We start from the raw sequence: 20,684 nt of genomic DNA on the forward strand, positions 1-20,684 counted from the left end.
ATTCGAACGTAGTTCATCTTGATTTCGAAAAGGAGAAAAAAAAGCCTATTCAGCCACCCAATTGGTCTAAACTTGAAATAGCGGATCTATGTCTATGGTAGAAGGCATAGACATAGGATGCAACTTGAGGACTATTGGGCTAATGGTAAAGATGATTATGAAATCAAAAGGAGGATGTATTCCAGAATACCACTCAAGATGATTTGATTATGTGAAATCCATCCAGTACCAGATCAAGTAGAAGAAGATTCGAACGTAGTTCATCTTGATTTCGAAAAGGAGAAAAAAAAGCCTATTCAGCCACCCAATGGGTCTAAACTTGAAATAGCGGATCTTGATACATTATCCAAGCTAGTCACAAAGTTCACAAAATCGTGGATTGAACGTCACATAAGCAAATTGAAAGCAAAAAATGCTTGCCTGGCTTATGACTTGATGGGAGATCTAGAGTCACATGATGATATGACCGAGGAATCGTTAGAAGTTGAAGCAAAAGATAGAAGGGATTTACAAGAAAAGGTAAAATGTGGGAAAGAGAAGAGTATTGCCCTAGGTACGTGTTGTGACGTATTCACACATCGCCCCATTGCAAATGGGGACCCCTGCTTTTTGCTTTCTAGGGTTTGTTTTCTAGGTCTTTTAGGGTTTTGTCTGTTAGCCTTTGCAGGATGAGTGTTGTTGAGGGATCGTTGGATTATAGGCTTTGCTTGAGCCAGGGTGAGTCCACAGGGCCCCAGAATTAGGGTTTCTTTGAGAGTCTTCCTTAGGGTCTGGTTTTGCTCTTGTTGCTAATTGTCTTGCTTTGTGAGTGGATATCATTCTTGAAGGTCCGAGCTAGGTCGAGTTGGTGAGTGATGAAGTCTGAAATGTCATCCTGATCTTAAAATGCCCTAAAATTTGGCTGTCTGGAATGTCCTGATCCTGAAATTTGGCTAAGTCTGGAACGTCCTGATCCTAAAATTTGACTGTCTGGAAAACTGAAGAATCCTCCAAAAACTAGATTTTGCAATATAACTCCTGGAGGTCCGAAACCACTCTCAAACATCTTGAAAGTATATATGGAATATAACTTAAAGTATAAATGTCACTTATACTTAAATGTTATATTCCATAAAATGATCCTGACGGAGAGTCCAAAATGTCAAATTTCGCTCCTGACCCTTCCAAAGGGTCCAAAGCGAAATTCGCTCCTGACCCTTCCAAAGGGTCCAAAGCGAAATTCTCCATAAGACATTCTACTTTGACCAAAACCTAGAACTAACGCATTCCCAGGCTTGAATGAAGATAAAAACGCTTGTTTGAATGAGGTAATGTGAAAATGAAGTCAAGATTTGATGCCCAAGGATGATTTTCGCTCCTGACCCTTCCAAAGGGTCCAGAACAAAATTCACTATAAACCTCTTTTGCTACCTTGTTTGGGATCCAAACCTTGTCCCTTGGGTGAAGAATGATGTTAGCTACCTGGTCTAATTTTATCTCCACGAGATACCTAGTCATTAAATTTTATTAAAATCAATCACGTTAAAGAAGTAGGAGAGGAAGATTACTTCAATCTCCAATAAGACCATGTAGTCTAAACATCCATTTTTATTTAGATGATTATAATAATCGTTTTCAGTGTCATTTAATTTGGATAATTAAATCTACAAGGGTAAAGTTATTTACAAGTAGCTATTACTCGCCTTTAGAATGCCAATTAAAATTTATCCATTCTAACCTCAAATGGAATGGGTTTAAATTTCTCCTTTTAAAAATCCAATTTAACATTTTAATGCTCTAATTAATTAACTAGGGCATAATCACATTAAATACATTTAAAATTATAAGGCTAGGCTTAAAATCTTAGATTTATATAATTCACTTTCCTTTTACTTTCTATTTGGTATTCATACGGAGGTATTTAAATATTTAAACCTCTATTAAATACTTACACCAAAAATATAATCAGTATATATATATATATATATATATATATATCCTTTTAAAAAAATGTCTTTCCAAAATAATAGTCAATATGCCTTCCAACCCTAATTAGGGATTTTTTTTTTTTCTATATAAAATGGCTCTAATTAAATTAATTTAAAACATATTGTTTTACTTACCCTAGCCCTACCCGGGCTGGGGTTTAATCTCTTTTGTTTTTGTTGACTACCATTTATCTACCACAGGGCCGAAACCCCCATGGCGGCAGCCATTTTTTTTTGTTGCAAGTTTTGATTTCACGAAGGGGCGACGGCCGAGGGCGCCACTGTGTGTACACACAGTGGCGGCGCGGCACCACTGTGTGTCCACACAGTGGGAGCCGCTGGCGGCTCGCACCACTGTGTGTCCACACAGTGGGAGCCGAAGCGGCCCACACTGTGTGTTCGCACAGTGAAAGCCGCACGGCCCACATTGTGTGCACACACAGTGGGGTCCGCGTGCCTCCAAAAACCCTCTTTTTTTTTTAAAAAATTTTTTTTTTTTTTTTTTGGTTTTTAGAAACTTGTGAGAACTCAGAGAATGAGCTTCTTAAGCAAGATTTTTGGGAATTGGAGGATAATCACCCACTCTCCATTTTTGGAGACAAGAGAAATTTTGAAAAGAAAAAGAATAGTTTTGGAATAGAAAATTTAACTAAGGGTAGAAGAAAGAAGATTCGTGGATCGTTTTCGTTATGGAAAGATCCTTTTGTAATCTCTATTTAAGGAACCTTCGTCTCCTTTGTAAAATACCAAATATCAATTTACCATTTCATGGTATCAGAGCATAGGTCTTTTTTTGGCGAATTTTTTGAGTAAAAAAATATGTGGTTTTTACCTAGAAATTTCAAGGAAATCTCTAAAAGTTTTTTGATCAGTTTTTTTAAACAAAAACCGCACTTTTTGGCGGATTTTTTATAGAATAAAATTCATGGTTTTTTCTGCTGAAGATTGAGGGTTTTTACCAGCAAAGTTTTTGAATGATTTTTTGATAAAAACCCTCGCTTTCTGTTTTATGTGGCTAGGGTTTCAACACGCGAAGACTTCATGCTTTTGGAGGGTTTTGCATGATTTTTTCCACAAAAAATCATGAAGGGTGTTGCTGTTTTTTTAAGGTTTTCTATTTTTATTTTTTTTAAATCATGGTAATTTTACTGTTCATTTTTTGCACGACTTTTTCATATAAAAATCGTGGATGTTCCTATTGCCATGTAATGTTTGTTGTTTTGCCGTGCAAAGTTTATCATGGGTTTTCTTATTTTTTCCACAAAAAATCATGGAAGGGTTTTGTATATTTTTTCCAAAAAAATCAAGGAGGATTTTGCATGATTTTTTCCTAAAAATCATGATCATGGGGTTTTACTGTTTTTTCACAAAATGAAGGTTTTTGCTGATTTTTTCACAAAATCATGTGTGATTTCAGCATTGCATCGAGGGTTTGACGATTTTTCCACAAAATCGTGGTTTTAGTTTTTTGCTGATTTTTTTGTCAACAAAAATCGAAGTTTTTGAGAAGTTAATGGCTTTGTTACCTAACATCAGGTTTGAAGGATTGTGGTAATCTTGGTCCTATCCAAAAGTTCTACAAAATCAAGGAGGATCTCAACGAGCTCATATCATAGAGCGTTTTGAAGAGAAGGGGGCAGCCTTTTTTGCATTCATGGCCAAATGACTTGTAGATTATGTCAATTTTTTTGTAAAATGGATACTAGAATGACCAATAAGGGAGGATATTAAAGTAATTTTGTAATGTTTCTATAATGGTCATTTAATTAGTTAGTTTAGGATCTTTCCTTTTTGTAGTTAGTTCTTATTTAGAATGTTTTCTTTCATGTTTCCATTCTCGATCGTTTCCGTTATGGAAAGATCCTCTTGTAATCTCTATTTAAGGAGCCTCTGTCTCCTTTGTAAAATATCGAATATCAATTTACCATTTCAAAACTCCCAAGGGGCACTACCCCTCCATTGCTCTAGTTTAAAAAAGAGAAAAAGAAAAAATAATTTAGGCCATGCTAAATGAAAAAGCAATGTTTTTTATTCTCTCGAGTTTTTCTAAATTAAACCCAAGCAATTGAATTACATTTGTACTTTTAAATTGCCAAGTCGACCCAATCCCACATAATGCTAATATGTTTGCAACAACATCGCAAACTTGTCTACGATATGAATGCAATACCCCATATAGAGCTCTTGATGTTGGGTCAAGTGATATAGACTCCTCTCTTACCATAATTCATGAATCCAAGATATGAGTGCAAGACCCCATATAGAGCTCTTGATGTTGGGTCAAGTGACATAGGCTCCTCTCTTACCTAATTCATGACTCCATGTTCCAATTTCTATTTTTGAGGTAATTGATATCACAATCCTTGAGTTTTGTACACCTAGAACACCTGAGAATATCTATAAGTTTAAAAATGTTATTTCCTTCAACTCAAATTCATTTTTGTACTCATTTGATAAATGTTTACTTGTGTATGTGATCAAAGTAGCTTCTGATTGACATGATTATTATGTCTTTAAGGTTGATTTATCAAAGAGTGCATGGTACAAGCTTTAAATCCTTAAAAAATCTCAATATTTCATGGTTTTTCAATTTGCCAGTTTGAGTCTTGAGTCAAAATAAGTTTGTTCAATCCAAGCCTTGTAAGTATGTAGTGCATACATATAATACAACATTCAAGCCAAAAAGAATCATAAGACAAAAGTAACTAGAATGGGAAAATTCTCATTATACTCATCACTAATCTACAAAATCTCCAATGGCCATAGGCCTGACAAATGCGAGGAGAGAGCTCTTTCAGTCATCATCGCAAATCTTCATACCAACTTGGCCAACAGCAAGTATGCTAATTGGCAGCAACTACCCACATAGAACTCAAAAGATGAATAAGGGTCAACGTGCATCTCTTAACTAAATTTTTTTTTATCGGTAATAGGTTTATTCTATTAATTTTTTAAACTGCCTTTTAAGCCAGGCCCAAACTAGGTAGGGCCCGTACCACGTAGGGCTACAAACAGGGAGTCACTTCCCCAAAAAAACAAAGCATCTAAATTTAGAGACCCATTAACAGGTCACACGATTTCATGATCATTTTAGCTTCATCATGGTATGAGATCGAAGTTGCATAGTACTGGACTCCTCCTGTTTGAACTTTTTGTCTCTCTTTGCCATCACCACTTTCCATTCATCTTCCATCTCTATTGCACCCAACACCTCATTTGTTTGATCACCAAAATGCTTGTTGAAACACCTTCCTTCATTTCTCTCTTCTCCCTCTCCCCCTTCATCACTACACAACTACCCTCTTGCTTTGTATCTCCTCGGAAGATTCCAAGGAGGAAGACCTCTCCTCATCATCCATTTTTTTCACATTAACGTGTTCCGATTCAATTACCCCAGCAGAGCAGCAACTAGCTTTAAAATTGTCTTTGTTGTTAGCCTTTGACCCCCCCATGGTCTTGGAGGGATTCACTCTCTACTTAACCTCATAAGCATTAGCAACATCTTTTCTGAACGTATTCTTATGAGCAATATCCTCAACTTTCTCCACCAAAAAATCATGGGTGGAGTCATCCTTCCACCATGAAGCCAACTTGTTCAGCTTTTGTTTGCTATAGTTAGCTGTCATATGACCCATTTGAAAGCATCTTTTGCATTTGAAAGGGATCCCTTCATAATCTACCAATTGCACCCAGCTTCCCTTAGCAAATTTCAAAACTACATCCGCCTATAGGGCACTCCTCAAATCCATCTCTACTAGGATGTGAGCATAGGTGGTATGCGAAAATCTAAAGAACCTTCATCCACCCCCAAAAGTTTACCCAAATATTTCGTGTTGCAACAAAGCAAGCCTCAAACCAATACTGTAACGGGAGATTAGGGAGTACCCAGATCGGAATCTTGTCAAAAGATTTAGTGACAGGGTTGAAGGCAAGGTACCATTGTTTCAGTAAAAGCATGCATTTCTCCTCCCAACTCCACAAATACTTGCAAAGGATTCTCTTCCTCTCTTGCACATGGTCTAACACTACCACAAAAAATCCGTAGGCTACACAGTAAATTTGCACTTTCCCCTCCAAAATAGGGCACCAAGTTTCTATTATTTGTTTGTGCAGTTGGCTAAGGCTCGGCCAAAAACCTTGGAATCGTCCTATCAAGCTTATCTCAACAAAAAAATCTCATTTTTAGACACTTCACTATCTACCTCAGCACCCAAGCACACTGTAGGTCTTTTTGTGGCTTGCTCAAATTGAAAAAAACCCCTAGACTCAATGCTAGAAACCCTATTCCATTTGCCTCCAACATTTTGCACCCCATTTTTCCCAACGATCTCCTACTCCATCTGCAAGTATTCCCACTCCCTTCCCCTCCAAGAAAGGTTTGCCCTTTGTACATTGTTGAGAAGGGAACGGCACCATTCTTCTAGGCAACCCACTTTAGTATCTTGCAGGCAAGAGGCTTTACCACCATCGATGAGTACGAGCACTAGCCAAAAGCACCAGCAGCCAAATTGGCATGCATCCCAGAACCAACTGGGCTACGCCATTTACCAGAGCAACCATCTTGAAACTGTAGATTTCTAGAAACCCTAGGGTTCGGAAAACTCCATAGTAGCGGCATTGCACTCATTATTACATAGAATATTGATATTAATGAAATTATTGTTATATAATTGTTGTCATTTTATTACTTCTTTGGTCCATCAGTGAGAATCGATCAGATTCCATGGTCCAGCGCTGTCCTAGTTGATCGAGGACAAAACAAATGGAATCATGAAATGTTAAGTGTTGTCTTGTTAGGAGGCCAATTCCAATCCTTTTTCTTCTTGACCTCGAAATCTCAAATTCCCAAAATTACCAGTTCCCAAGCCTTTTCCTTCTTGAACCCGAAATCCCAGAATTCCCAATTCCAAGCCTTTTCCTTCTTGCACCCAAAATCCCAGAATTCCCAGTTCCCAAGCCTTTTCCCTCTTGAACTCGAAATCCCAAAATTCCCAGTTCCAAGCCTTTTCCTTCTTGAAACCGAAATCCTGAAATTCCCAGTTCCCAAGCCTTTCCCTTCTTGAACCCAGAATCCCGAAATTCCCAGTTCCAAGCCTTTTCCTTCTTGAACCCGGAATTCCCAGTTCCCAAGCCTTTTCTTTCTTGAACCTAGAATCCCAGAATTTTGAGGTTCCCAACATCCGATTTCCGACGACTTGCGACACTTCCAAATGACATGATCAACACTCAAAGCTCTTAATGCTCCACCAACCCCTACAACTTGTCTACTTCCATTCATGGAGCTACAAGGGCACATTTAATGCTTTTTGCAGGATTGCCATCAAGTGGAGTCCGGAGCCATGCTTATTTATGGTTACTTGATGGCCTTCACGTCAAGTCTGCATGCTCTAAATTTGGAATGTTAGGTAGTCTACCTTCTAGAAGTACTTTCTTCTTGGGATTGCCTCGTCAAAGTATGGCCAAGTTGCTTGCATGCACACCATGTCAGGTTTGTGCACATCCATGCCTTCCCTGACTGGCTTTCCTTTGTGCACAGCAGTGTCAAGGTTTCCTCTCCTTGACCAGTTTGCTACATATAGGCTATTAAGCCTCATTGTAAAGGGTTCTCTCCCTACTGGCTTGAGCTACTCTTTTCTCTTTCACTTCTCTTGAAGATTTGTATATTTTCTTGCATTTCTATAGCTGTCAGTTTGGCCATTGGCCTGAGAATGAATTGAAATTATCAATTTTGCCTTCCTTCAACTTTTGTTGTGTATGTTTTCTTACCTTCATTGTAAGTGTATGTTTTGTGGCTTTCTCTCACGTATATGTTGTGTTAACTTGTTTCTGAGTGTGACTTGTGGGAAACCTTCTCCCCTTTTAACATTCAACAAATTCTAACTTCCATACATGCGTTTGGGGTCATTCATGCAACTGAAGTTTGTGCATCTCCAAGGTATTTCAATTGATTATTTGTCATTTCGGAGTGGAGAGAGGAACGTCTCTTACTTTCGTGCATCACCTCCTTTCATTTTAGCATTTTCTTTTTCCCTTTTTTCTGCAAGTTGTTAGAATAGGTTTAGAAGTAGAATTTGGAGTGTTGAGTTGGTTCAACACCTGCACCTAGATTGAGAAGGAAGCCAGCCTTCTCTAGAGATTCAACCCCTTTGCACAAGGTCCCACACTTTGGGGTTGTTTCCATGTTTCACAAGGTTGTTGAGTTGATAGCTCAGCAAGGGTGCAAACTTTTGTGACAACAATAATCATAACTTCCTCTAATAATATATCCACAGAACAGTTAGAACAAAATATCACATTACCTACCTACATAATTGGAGTTGCCCATTGGCTAACAATTGCTTAAAGGATAAAGTAGGGTTTCTCATTTGCCACTGCATGAGGTTCAAATGGAGTTCCTCATTGACAAGTAATATTGAATAAACTTCAGTTTACAATACTCATGTGACAAGTAAAATCCCCAGTCAAGAATATTTGTGGAACTAGTAAAATCTAAATAGAGATAACAAATGATGTGATTCATATGAATCTTGACAGTCAGTATTCTGATTAGCATCGGTATTTGGGCTAAACAGAAAATTTGTTAGATCAATTCAGTATATTGATTAGAATCAGCATTTGGCCTAAACAGAGAAGTAGTTGGTTTACATCCCAAATTCTTGACCCAAGTACCTCAATGAGATTGACAAGAAAAGCCAAGAAGCAATTGTGCTTCTAAACATGATATATTGAAGGTCTTCCTCCATTCATGACCTATAAAGTTGACTATTAACTTCATGAGCTATATGTGCAAGTACTGACATAGCCAAGGTAATTGCCTTGCAGTTGGTTACAGGAATCTCAGTGAAAGAAACCGTATTATTGTAGGTGGCATCTATCAAGAGTAAGAGGACGGTACAAAATATAAGCAACAATTTGGGATCCACCAACAGCTTTATAACATCCATCAATGTCCAAAGACAGACATCAACCATGAATAAATTCTTCAAAATGTATCTATACTATAAGCATTCTGTGAAAACCATTCAATCAGTATCCATGTTCATAAAAGAATGTAATACAAGAGCTTCAAGAATCAAAATGCATGGGATGCACTAAAGCAAAAACAATTTGCAAAAAGAATATACAACATATAGAATTATTTCAAAGCAACCATCCCTAACTATGTAGAACTTCATAAACAATTTTTCAAATAGGATCAGAAGGGTTAGAAAGAGAGTAATTCAATGTTGATCCAGTATCTCCCAAAATTAAGGTTTTAATACATGCAGCTCAAAATGTGAGAAAGCACTCTTTTTTAACTCGAAGGCTTTTTGCTTTTATGATTGTAAGTTTGTAACAAAATTGGAAGTAAAATAAATCTACATTAAAAGTACAACAAATTGCTTATTAATTTGACCAAGTCAACATGCATATGGGATAGCATTAATTAACGTCTTATTGAAAGGGAATATTGTATTTTCCAGTTGTCCTAAGGAAGCAAAGCATAATAATGAATCCCTCATTTCCGCATTGACTACATCTATCAGCTATATATCACCTTAATGGAAATCTATTATTGCTTGTCTTGCTAACATTATTTTTTAATGGTCATTTAGATTTCGTCATGTTTTACTCTACTCCAAATTTATGTACTAGGTGTACATAGGAGTTTAGAAACACAGAATGCACATTTATATGTTCAATAGATTTAATTAAACATGCATCTAATAACTTCTAATATCTACAGTATCAAATTAATATTCTAACGACTTAGACCAATAATTGAGACTGAAGGGGCATATGACAAAAGGAAATCCTTAATCATGCAATGTACAATTTCAATTTCCACCAACACATATATATAGATATGAGCTTGAAAATGTGCCTTTGACACCTCAATAAATGCCAATGCCTGATTCAGTTTGGGTTTCAATACTCTATAACCTAAATCACTTTGTTGTAAAATATAACCACATAAGATAAATCATTTGACCCATGAAAAATTAATTAATTGCCAATTTTGGAGACCATTTATTCTCCATATGTTGCCATAAAGCTTGTAACATCAATACTGAATAAGTGCAAAGCAAAGATAGCAAAGATGCCAATATGAACAAGGAAAGCCAGAGGCAATTTACCTTTTTTGTAAGATCCACTACCATTGCTTCAACAGAAGCAGCATCTGTCGATGCCTCATATGTGGTCTCAAGAGTCTGAATAGCAACAGCTGTGTCCATATTAACGGAGGAAAAATCTCCCTGGTCATCCTGTTCATATTCCCTTTTCCTATCAAACACATGATGCTGATCCCAACAACACACATAATAAGAATATAAGCCTTGCATGAATCTTGCTTATGCACTTACCTGCCAATTCTTGCACATGGCAATTATCCTATCAAAATCAGTATTGATTGCCCGAAGAAAGTGATCAGAAGGACTTTGCATGACAGGACAGGGAAATCCTGCATTTGCAAAATGCTGGATAAAGAAAAACAGATTAATTTGTATGCTACTGAAGCCACACAAATGCTGAAATTGTGCTTATAAAGCAACCAATGCATAACGTATTTAACTGCACCATATATTTCAAAAGTCAAGCTTCAATAAGTCTTTCTTCTGTGATTTTGAATGTTTCTTACCATTTTTATCTTTCTACATTGATGTTCAGTAATTATTTGCACTGCTTTTCAACTCAAATTTTTGTGTGCATGCATAGTATACTACTAGATACTCATAGTCAATATTTAGATATTGAAATATAAAATAGAATACATAATATGATAGGCAAAAATGAAAGAATAGGATGATAGATTATTTATGAGAAGATCAAAGCGTATGTTCGATAGGACCTGTTCCATCAAGATGATAGACAGAATCTTTTCGTAGCAGCTATTAATAAAAAATCAGGCTTAATTGGGTCTATAACAAACTCTCCCATGTTGGAAAGGCCTCCTCCTTAAAGCACAGCTAGAACATGATAACCAACATGAATTGTATAAATGTCTAGAGTAGCAACACATAAAATCAGGCTCAACCCATCCAAGATCAATCTTAATAGCCATCAAGAATCTTTGAAAACCAAAATTTGAAATGTATCTACTTGAGCCTTGTTGGCATGAACGCCAAGAGTGTCTTTTCACATTTCAGATTAGAAATCCACACATATTGTCAATAATCATGAACAGAGTCATTAGAACTTTGTTGTTGGAAGTAAAACTCACCATAGGAAGGGTACCAATAGGGTTTAACATGTTTCTTTGAATCGTGTGGATTGATATTCTTAAACTTTGCAAAGGTTGGAGAGTTTGGTCTAGCATTTGTATTTACAACTTCACAGTTAGAATTACTTTGACAAAAAAGTATTCATTTGATACAATTTTGTTGATTTAAACTGCTTTGTTAGAATGCAGGTCCATTACAAGAATGGAAGTTTGTTTATCGGCATATTAATTATCTTTCTATAGCATTATCCTTTTTGCTTCCTTGAAAGTCTTAACTTCTATGAGAAGAGCGTGATTTTGGTTATGAAGGCACCAAATCTCTGCATCTTTATTGAATATAGTTTTGCTGATGATTTTCAATATGTCAACCTATGATGATAGTTTTTTATATTGGTTCTTTAGTTTTTGAATCTCATCATTTTTCTATTTCAATTCCATCTTTAACTCAATTAGTTTTTTAATGTCATCATTCTGCTTTTTCAATTTCATCTTTAATTTGTTAAAATTGAATGGCTCACAAAGAGCCAGCAAGAATCCAGTCTTTCTGATTGCAAGACCGTAAGAGTGTTGACAGCATTGTCTTTGTCATTGATGTCAAAATATATTGAAGATATCATACTCTAAAAATGCAGAATGAGTCGATAGGAGAACAGAAAAGACACATACCTTTGATACATATCTCTTTCATACTTCACTGTTATGTCTGCAGAAACAGATTTGTTTTACTTTTGATTGATACTACATAAAGAAAGGCATTGAAGGTGTCATTTTTTATTCTTTGTTGGTCTATGCAAGCAACGTGGCAAACAACCTATGACCACAAGGATCGTTTTTAGGTGCGGAGACAGAATTATCGGGTCTGCACATATAGAATGTTATTACTGATATCGGCAATATTTCTGTTCGGATGATTTTGCAAAAGTCGTTCTCTGTCTTTATCAGAGATTAATCTCTGTTTACGCCACCTGTGCACAAGAATATTGTGTAAATTGTGCCCTTTCTGAGCAGCAACTGAAACAGAATGATTTGCTTATATCAAACAAGAAGACAAAAATAATTTGTTGGGTTTGCCTATATCGATTTCCAGGAGGCAGAAATATTCTTCTTAAAAGGTTCACGAATGGCATCAGGAATGAAAACATCATATCTAATACTATTGGTGTTGGTACGAGACTTGTTTGGTGTTGGAGTTATTTGGTTGTAACTATCTGACAGTTGGAAGAAGTTCCAACTATCTTCTAACCATTCACTCGATAGAAGAAGAGGGAGTCTATTTAAATAGTAAATGAAGAGAGGGTGTGTGTTGTGGTATCACTAAATAAGAAATATTATTCAAACCCGATAAAGGTGTTGTGCGAGTGAATTTGTATCACAGAGATATATTATTTGTTGAAAATGTGTTGAGAGTTATCCGTAAATAGAAAAATATGTTGCAGTGATGTAATCCATTGAATTTGTGTAAACATGTGTGAGGGAGTCTAAGAAGAACTTGAGAAAGTTGAGTGGAATCTAAATTGAGAAAGAGAATCGTTGGAGTATCAAACAGCAATAAAGTTTCTCTGCAAATCTGAATTGAACAGCAGTACAGTATCTCTGCAAATTTGGATCGAACAACAGTAGATTTGTGTGAAGAAGTTTTGAATAATGATAATCCTTTGTAAGCGTTGGTGATTGGGATTCAACTATCATGTTTGCTGAAGTGTGATACAGTCTTAAGGAGGAAAGAAGGAAAGGTAATTTTTTGAAGATCAGAAAATCAGGTATAACAGTGAAAGTAAATTGATTTTGTTCTCTGTAAGCAGTGCTCTGATTTTGTTCAATTGTTGTAGTTCGTTTTCATACATCTGAAATCTATTCAAAGTGTACTTGCTTGTCTACTCTTTTTGTAAGAGGAAATCTCAAAACTTGTAATCAGTTGTAGTTATTGATTGTAATATTCTTAGAGTTGGTGCTTTGAGAATTTTTGAGTTGGTGTTCAGATCATTGACTTGTGGTTTTGGAAGAGTTGGTGCTCTTATTGGTGATTCCTTGGGGTTGGTGCCCTAAAAATCTTTGTAATCATTTTAACCATGAGGCTGGAATAGGACAGTAGATCCTAGCAGCATTTCTCACCGTAGTTTTCCCATCCTGGATTTCCACATAAATCTTGTGCATTGTATCTTCTTGTGGTTACACCTCTTTCCGGTTTCAGTTTTAATTCCTTTCAATTTTCAGATTGAAGTTTCATAAAGTTCATCAAAGGTTAAGGAACTGAAAGTTTGATCTACTACTGATTCACCTCCACCCACCCCCCCCACCTCTCAGTAGTAGAGTTGTGTTCTACAAAGAGATGAGGCTGAGATTGTGCCCTTTGCAAATTTGATGGAATGTACATTCCTCAGACCCTAGCTCTTGGCTGAAGGAAGACAGTTATTCCTGTGCCCAACACCTATGGGCTGCTAAAATTTTACTGGAATGTTTATCCTCTTAATAAATAACTATAAAATCAACACTTTCATTCCTTAAATTATTGAATTATTCACTGATTCTTTGTGGCAAAATATCTGATTAAAAGGGCGGTTTTTTATGATGCAAATGTTCAGTGAAATAACTAATAAAACCATCTCGGGTTGTCAAAAGCCACTCTTTTTTCACTCCTTGTACTAATCTTCACAATATAACAAGCTGACAGAAAGATATGACATACTTGTAAGCATGCTAATGTTTCACCAAAGAATAACTCTCTTCCATTTGAAAGTAAGCATATTCTGTCAAAAAGGCCAAATACTTCAGTGCTGCTCTGGTACATGGTAAAGACAATCGTGCACCCTGTACTTGTAAGTTTTTTCAGTGTCACCATCATCAGGAGTGCTGATACACTGCAGACAAAAATAATGAAAATTGGCAACTACTAATTATGACAGTTAGAACATATGTTCAAAGTGAGAATCCATAAAATGGTGAAGATAAGAATGCTAAACTGAAATATTTTCTGCCAAACTAGCAGTCACTCTGAAAGAAAATTATACAATCCTACTGAGAGGCAAGATTCAAAAATACGCAGAAGCTGTGATGAGCTTTTTTCCCTTACCTGTCAAGATGATATAGGGGTTCATCTATAAACAGTATATATGGACTTGTTAACAGCTCCCTCGCTATGCTGAGACGCCTTCTTTCACCTCTTGCTAAGCCCTTGCAATAGCAGTTACCACCTATGTGTCTATCTGCATAATCCTCCAGTGACATTGCCAATATGGTCTCCTCTACAATATCAGCCTTCTTGTAAGGAATGATTTCAGGAAGTTGTAAAAGGGCTGAGTAGTACAGCATCTCCCTTACTGTGAGTAATTCAATCAGCTGATCTGCTCGCTCAACATATCCCTGTGAATGAATTATATGTCAGTGCAGTTGTAAATCAAACAAGGCATATGAATCAAGAATCATCAATGATTAGGTGACTCGAGATTCTAAAAGACTGTATGAATCCAGGGATAGCATCTTCAAGAGATCAATGTACAGAAGAGATTGCAATTGACTATATAACTCAAGAGATCATAATATGACTATATTACACTCATTCTGAAACAAGTTCAACAAAACAAATTGTTACTGAGAACCACCCTGAAAACCTCCTGATTTTTGTGACATGAAGAACCAAAACATTTAATCTGCAAGCAACACAGCTGTAGCAATACTTTCAAATTTGTAAGTAAGCATGAAGGTGTAGATATGCAGATACAGAGAGAGATGAACATAGTATACAAAATAAAAACTCATAGAAAGCATAAAGAGCACATGAAACCAATTGTCAGCAACAGGCCCTACACACAGCATCATCGGGCAGTCAAGAATAGTTGAAATGTCAAAAATTTCAATCTGAACAGTTGCCTAACTATCTGCAAGATGAGATACTGCAGGTCTGATTTAATGGGATCAAAGGATCAAATTGTTTAATTTTCTATCTTGTATCTTAATTTTTTTGAGATAGTGAATATAACAAACTAAGTCCTCTTCACAATGTAAAATAGACTAGTTGTTTCATTGCCATTCACATAAGAAAGGAGGGAGATTCTCTAGTGTCTGCATTAGCAGTGGAAAAACTTTTATCAGAAGCAACTGGATTTAGTTACTGCACTAAAAGTTAGTGGCAAGCAATTTCCAGGTTTTCATAAGGTCCAAAAATTATAAATTATACCCTACTGTTGCTTGAAGTAGCAACAATCCAAATTAAGTTGAATGAAAATAAAACATTTATAAATATTCATCCAAAGAGAAAGTCGCATTCATCAAGTCTAGATGTATCATACAAGAAATATCTTGGACTTGAAATTAAAAGAAATGCCTGACAAACCAATAAAACCTATATATTATACTTCAGAAAATCCATGCTACTAAAAAAAGGGAGACTTCCTTGAAAAAAGTATGCAAAGCAATGTTTGAGTTTTTGAATTGATCCTTACAAGTGAGCTACTTTAGAAATCTACCTACAAGCACCAAAGGGCTTTGTACTTGCTATTCAAAAGCTATATGTAACTGTTTAGAAGCTCACTGTTGTCATAACTACAAAATATATTACATACTAGGCCTAAACTGTATACACATAACACAATCACCTCTGTATATCAGCACACCAAATAGCAAGTGGTACATACTCAAAGCACTGACTGGACTGTGTCAGGACAAATGAGTAAATGCCAATTTTCTCTAACATGATTGATCTGAAAGGCTGAAACAAGCCATTTGATGGATGGGTTTATTGCAGATCAATGCTGTCAGAAACAATTATAATCACTGGAGAAAAATAAGAGAAATAATGTACAAATAACTTTGTATTTTCAAACAAAAATAAGTGAATGAAAAAGCACCTTTTATTGCTGACTCTCTAAATTGTTCTCCCTCATAAATTTGAGTTGCAATCAATAGACTGTCATTGACATCATGATTAAGAATAAGCATATGTATCTAATGTGGCCCTCACCATCAAACCCTAACTGCCAGCCTCTTGACAAAAATCTTACCACCAATTCCTTGATGTGGACCCTTTTGATATGAAATTTGTTCTATTTTACTATTTAATAGAAAAAGTTACGTGTTAGAATAAGTTTGCAAATATTAGTTTACTATAATAAAAAGGGATTTACAATATTATGAATAAGTATATACAGTTCATGGGTTAATGTAAGCATGAAGACTGGAACTAAGAGAAACTATGGGATTTACTATATTATCAATAAGTAAATAAAGTTCAATGATTGTTATAAGCATGAAGACAGTAACTAATAGAAACACTGGCTCTATACTCATCCTAGATAGCTTTTCAAGTTAATCGCAAGAAAGAAAACCTTTTAAACTAACAGATGAATGACTATTGATTCAAACTGAAACCATTCATAAAGTTCAACTTTGCACAACCTACATTTCATGCTTTTTATGAACTAAGGGATAGATTGGATATTTATAATGAAATAATGATGCATCTTCCATAATACTGGAAGGGCAATTCTTTTTCAATTTATACACTTACAGATAAGTGCACAAACTGACTCGCAGAAAATCAAAGCTGCTGTAACTAAGCGAAACTATGGCTCTAGACTCATCCTATATAGCTTTTCAAGCTAAACATTAAAAAGAGAACCTTTTGGACTAGCAGATGAATGACTATTGATTCAATCTGAAACCATTCACTGAGTTCAACTTTGCACAAGCTACATTTCATGCTTGTTGATAGATTGGATATTCATAATGAAATAACTGATGATGCATCTTTCAAAATATTGGAAGGGCGATTCTTTTCAATTTATACAGCTAGATATAAGTGCACAAAATGACTCGCAGCAAACAAAAGCTCCCTTGCTTTGTTTTCAAACATTTTCAAATGATCCATAAATTGTTGGAGGCTGTCCTATCAATTCGATATTTTTTATAATAGCAAAAAGTTAAAACGGATTTCCCATTGATACTATTGCTAAGAAGGTTCTTTCCTATGTATCTTGGAACAGCTAATGGTCTGCACCTAAGTTGCCAATTCGGAAACCTACACTACCACCATAACTTGTAGTACAAAAGAATGAGTGGGATAACAAATTATACAAAGAAACAATACACAAAGAATTTAGAAAATGGTACCTTTACGTTGATAGGTAGTGCTTCAAATAATGCTTGCTAATAGGAAGACAAATAATAAAATCAGTGCCCTTACCCCAACAGTGGAAATGCTATTTGTAAGACCAACAGTATTGATTAAGACAAAACTGTTGGTCTAACTATTTAAAACTACTATTTGAAGCACACTACCTAAGCACACAATTAATCAACAAAATGCAAAGCCTGTTACAAAACATTTAGTTTATTCTACGTTGATAACCATACTTAAATGGCAGACTGCATCATCCCTGCCTCATTAAAACAAGTTGGAGTCCCTTCTAACACAACCAGTATTTAAAAATATACTAAATAATTAAATAGAGGTGGAAACAAAGAAAGTGTACTTACAGAGGCTCCTGCAGAAAACTTCTAGTATCTCTGTTATACAAAGGAAATGCCAGTGTTCCACAGGGATGCATCCCCATGGATCCAGGCAATGTCTCAGATGTCATGAGGACTTGGGGACTTGGAGGGCATGTCCCCTTCCTTCAAGACGGGACAACCTGCCCAATTTGGTGCACAGAGATTAAAAAGGGTAACTTTTTAAGGAAAAAATGCTAAATCCCAAGGGAGATTTTCATTGCAAATACAGCACGTTGTAATTGCTTTTTATTATTTCAGCTGCTTTTAGTTTGTTTATTTTAATAGCCATGCCTTCACCATTCCCAAAATTTGGGAAAAGTTTTGCCATCCCTGAAAGCACATCAGCGCCCCTCACCCCATCTTGGAAACTTGGAGAAACACTGAGAAAAGTTGGAAACAATGAAAAATATCTTGCCTAGACTTGTGCTTTTGAAATCTTTCCCCAACAAGATTTCATCAAAGAAAGGCAGCAAGCACTGAAATTTAGAAAGAAAGAAAAGAAATTATATTAATGTCCATAAATGACGAAGAACAGATCAAGGAGACTGGAAAATATAACAGGTACAATAGCAAAGAACTAGGCAGCAAGTGCCTTAGACAGAAAAGCAGGAAAAACAAATAAATAGAAGGGTATTAACCTAAAAAAAACTCCAAAATGGAACAAATATAAAAAGATATGTGATGAGAGGACCCTGCTAAGCAATGGAAACAGATTGAGATCATTCCAACATACAACCAAAATCCTCAGGTGTCAGTACTCTAGGATATGTCAGGAAAGACATCGATATCATCCTCAATCACTGCAGGAGTACCTATACAGGGCTTGAGAATGCTCATCAGGCATGTCCAAGGCTAAGGGGGGCAGGCTGGACGACATCTTTGCAGAAGCCAACAATATTATTATTAATCACTGTAGGAGCACCAAGTCAGACTACGTGACATGTCTTGCTCAAAGCAGGATTCGCACAAATTCTGTGAGCTGATTTCGATAATGAATTAGTTGTATTTGTACCCAAAACCGCTATCATCCATTGCTGCAATTGGCTCTTCTTCTCTTGACCCTGACTAATACTCATATGACAAATGTATTATAGGAACAATTCAAGCACTTAAATTGCCATATTGTAGGGCTAATAGCATACATGCATTTATGTTTATGAAAGAGAATCATTGTTAGTCATGTTGTCAATTGCGCAGGACCAAATTGTAGCATAAAATACTGTCAACAGTACATGCCAGCATACTAATGCAGACCACATACTAGGAATATTAGCTGATCATAGATCAGAAAGTTTTTCAGCGAATTGTGCAAAGGAGTTCATGGCAATTCATGTAGAGGAGTGTACAATAGTCTTTGGAAAGGGCCATAGGGAGAGTTGTGCATAGAGTTGTATGATAGTTGCTTAGGTGCTCGTTTGTCAGAGCGGATAACAAAAGGGAACGTACTGCATAATTTACAAACAAACTGTGGAAGTGCATACAATTGATTTTTCAATCAGACTGTGTCAATGTGTGCAATGGCCATACAGTCAATTAGGAGAGGTGCACAGTGGGTAAGGAAACAAACATAAGCATGAAAATACACCAAAAAATCAAAATACAATTGACAATATGTGAATGGTCAACAATGGAAGCAAGATCACCAATGGCAATAAAACTAAAAATGGAAGTGTGACCAAAAATGGAACCAATGGCAATCCGGGCAACAATAGAAGTACAACCAACAAAGGAAATGTAATGTCCCTACAAGTTAGAGATCATTAACCTGCAAAATAGATTGTTAGAATACAACAAACATATATATATATAGAAGTAATCTAAATTACAATCTAGCTTTAAAATACTTACGACATCTGTAATGTCCCTACAAGTTAGAGATCATTAACCTGCAAAATAGATTGTTAGAATACAACAAACATATATATATATAGAAGTAATCTAAATTACAATCTAACTTTAAAATACTTACTTAACATAATCACAACTTTTATCTAATAAAAAGGATACGATTGCCATACGAAAGTATGTCTTTAGGCGGCCGTGAAGCTCACCTTCTTGGAACCCATCTTGGTTCCAAGCCCTCCAGGAAGTCGAAGGTGAATTCGACTCCTATCTTGAATGTAATTTCTTACATCCAAGCCCTCCAGGAAATCGAAGGTTAATTCGACTCTTGTCTTGAATGTAATTTCTTACATCCAAGCCCTCCAAGAAATCGAAGGTTAATTCGATTCTTGTCTTGGGTGTAACCTCTTACACCCAAGCCATCCAAGGAAGACCCTATGTCAATTCCTTGCCTTGGATGATGCATCCCATCATCCAAGTCCTCAAAGGGGACCGGCCAAATCCGTCTCTTCTTGGATGAACTTAGTCAACCAAGCCATATATATGCATATAGATATTCAGTATATACTGCCCTCCAGGGATTATCATAATCCCTCCATTAGGCTAAGGGAATTTCTTCCCTATAACCTTCATCATATAATCACATTAATATTACATTTTATAATTCATTAATGTTTTCCATTCCATAATTTACTTCTTCATTTACATATTATTTAAACTTTCTAATGATCCTAAATATACATACATATTCTACATAGATTCCTATCTTTATTGCTACATTCATATAAGTAATCATTAGAGATATATGTATTCATAAAAATGCATGTGTGTGTGTGGCACACACGTCCACACACATATATACCTTAAGACTTCTTAACCCCTCTTACCTGTACGCAGATTGTAGCCTGTGGTTGGAGTTCACACTATAGATGTCGCCTGCAGATTGGGAGGCATACCGTAAAGAACACAAATGTTACTTCCTGTAACTTGATAACAATTCTGATCTGATCTTATCAATGGTGATGCCACTAAATGCTTTTGATTCCTTCCCTTTATATCTCTCACTTTGAGGGAGAGGTCACACCTCTTCATCATGTATGCCCTTTGGCAAGAGACATACCCTTTCACCATTAGCACCCTTTGAAAGAGTGTAACTCTTCATTATTTCTACCATTTGAAAGGGACAC

At 36.1% G+C, this 20,684-nt stretch overlaps 1 protein-coding gene across 2 annotated transcripts in view; it reads right to left on the reverse strand.

Moving 5' to 3' along the window:
- Positions 1 to 20,684, reverse strand: part of LOC131030460 (ABC transporter G family member 3) — an 83,395-nt gene that overhangs the window by 24,446 nt on the left and 38,265 nt on the right. For both annotated transcript variants that reach the window (XM_057961300.2, XM_057961295.2), the window contains exons 3-6: positions 14,240 to 14,529; positions 13,856 to 14,027; positions 10,313 to 10,426; positions 10,085 to 10,213 (exon numbers count right to left, since the gene is read on the reverse strand). In XM_057961300.2, the coding sequence (XP_057817283.1) occupies positions 10,085 to 10,213; positions 10,313 to 10,426; positions 13,856 to 14,027; positions 14,240 to 14,529 (705 nt within the window). The remainder of the gene's footprint in view (positions 1 to 10,084; positions 10,214 to 10,312; positions 10,427 to 13,855; positions 14,028 to 14,239; positions 14,530 to 20,684) is intronic.

This window comes from Cryptomeria japonica, chromosome 4 (assembly GCF_030272615.1).
Source record: "Cryptomeria japonica chromosome 4, Sugi_1.0, whole genome shotgun sequence".
Lineage (NCBI taxonomy): Eukaryota > Viridiplantae > Streptophyta > Pinopsida > Cupressales > Cupressaceae > Cryptomeria > Cryptomeria japonica.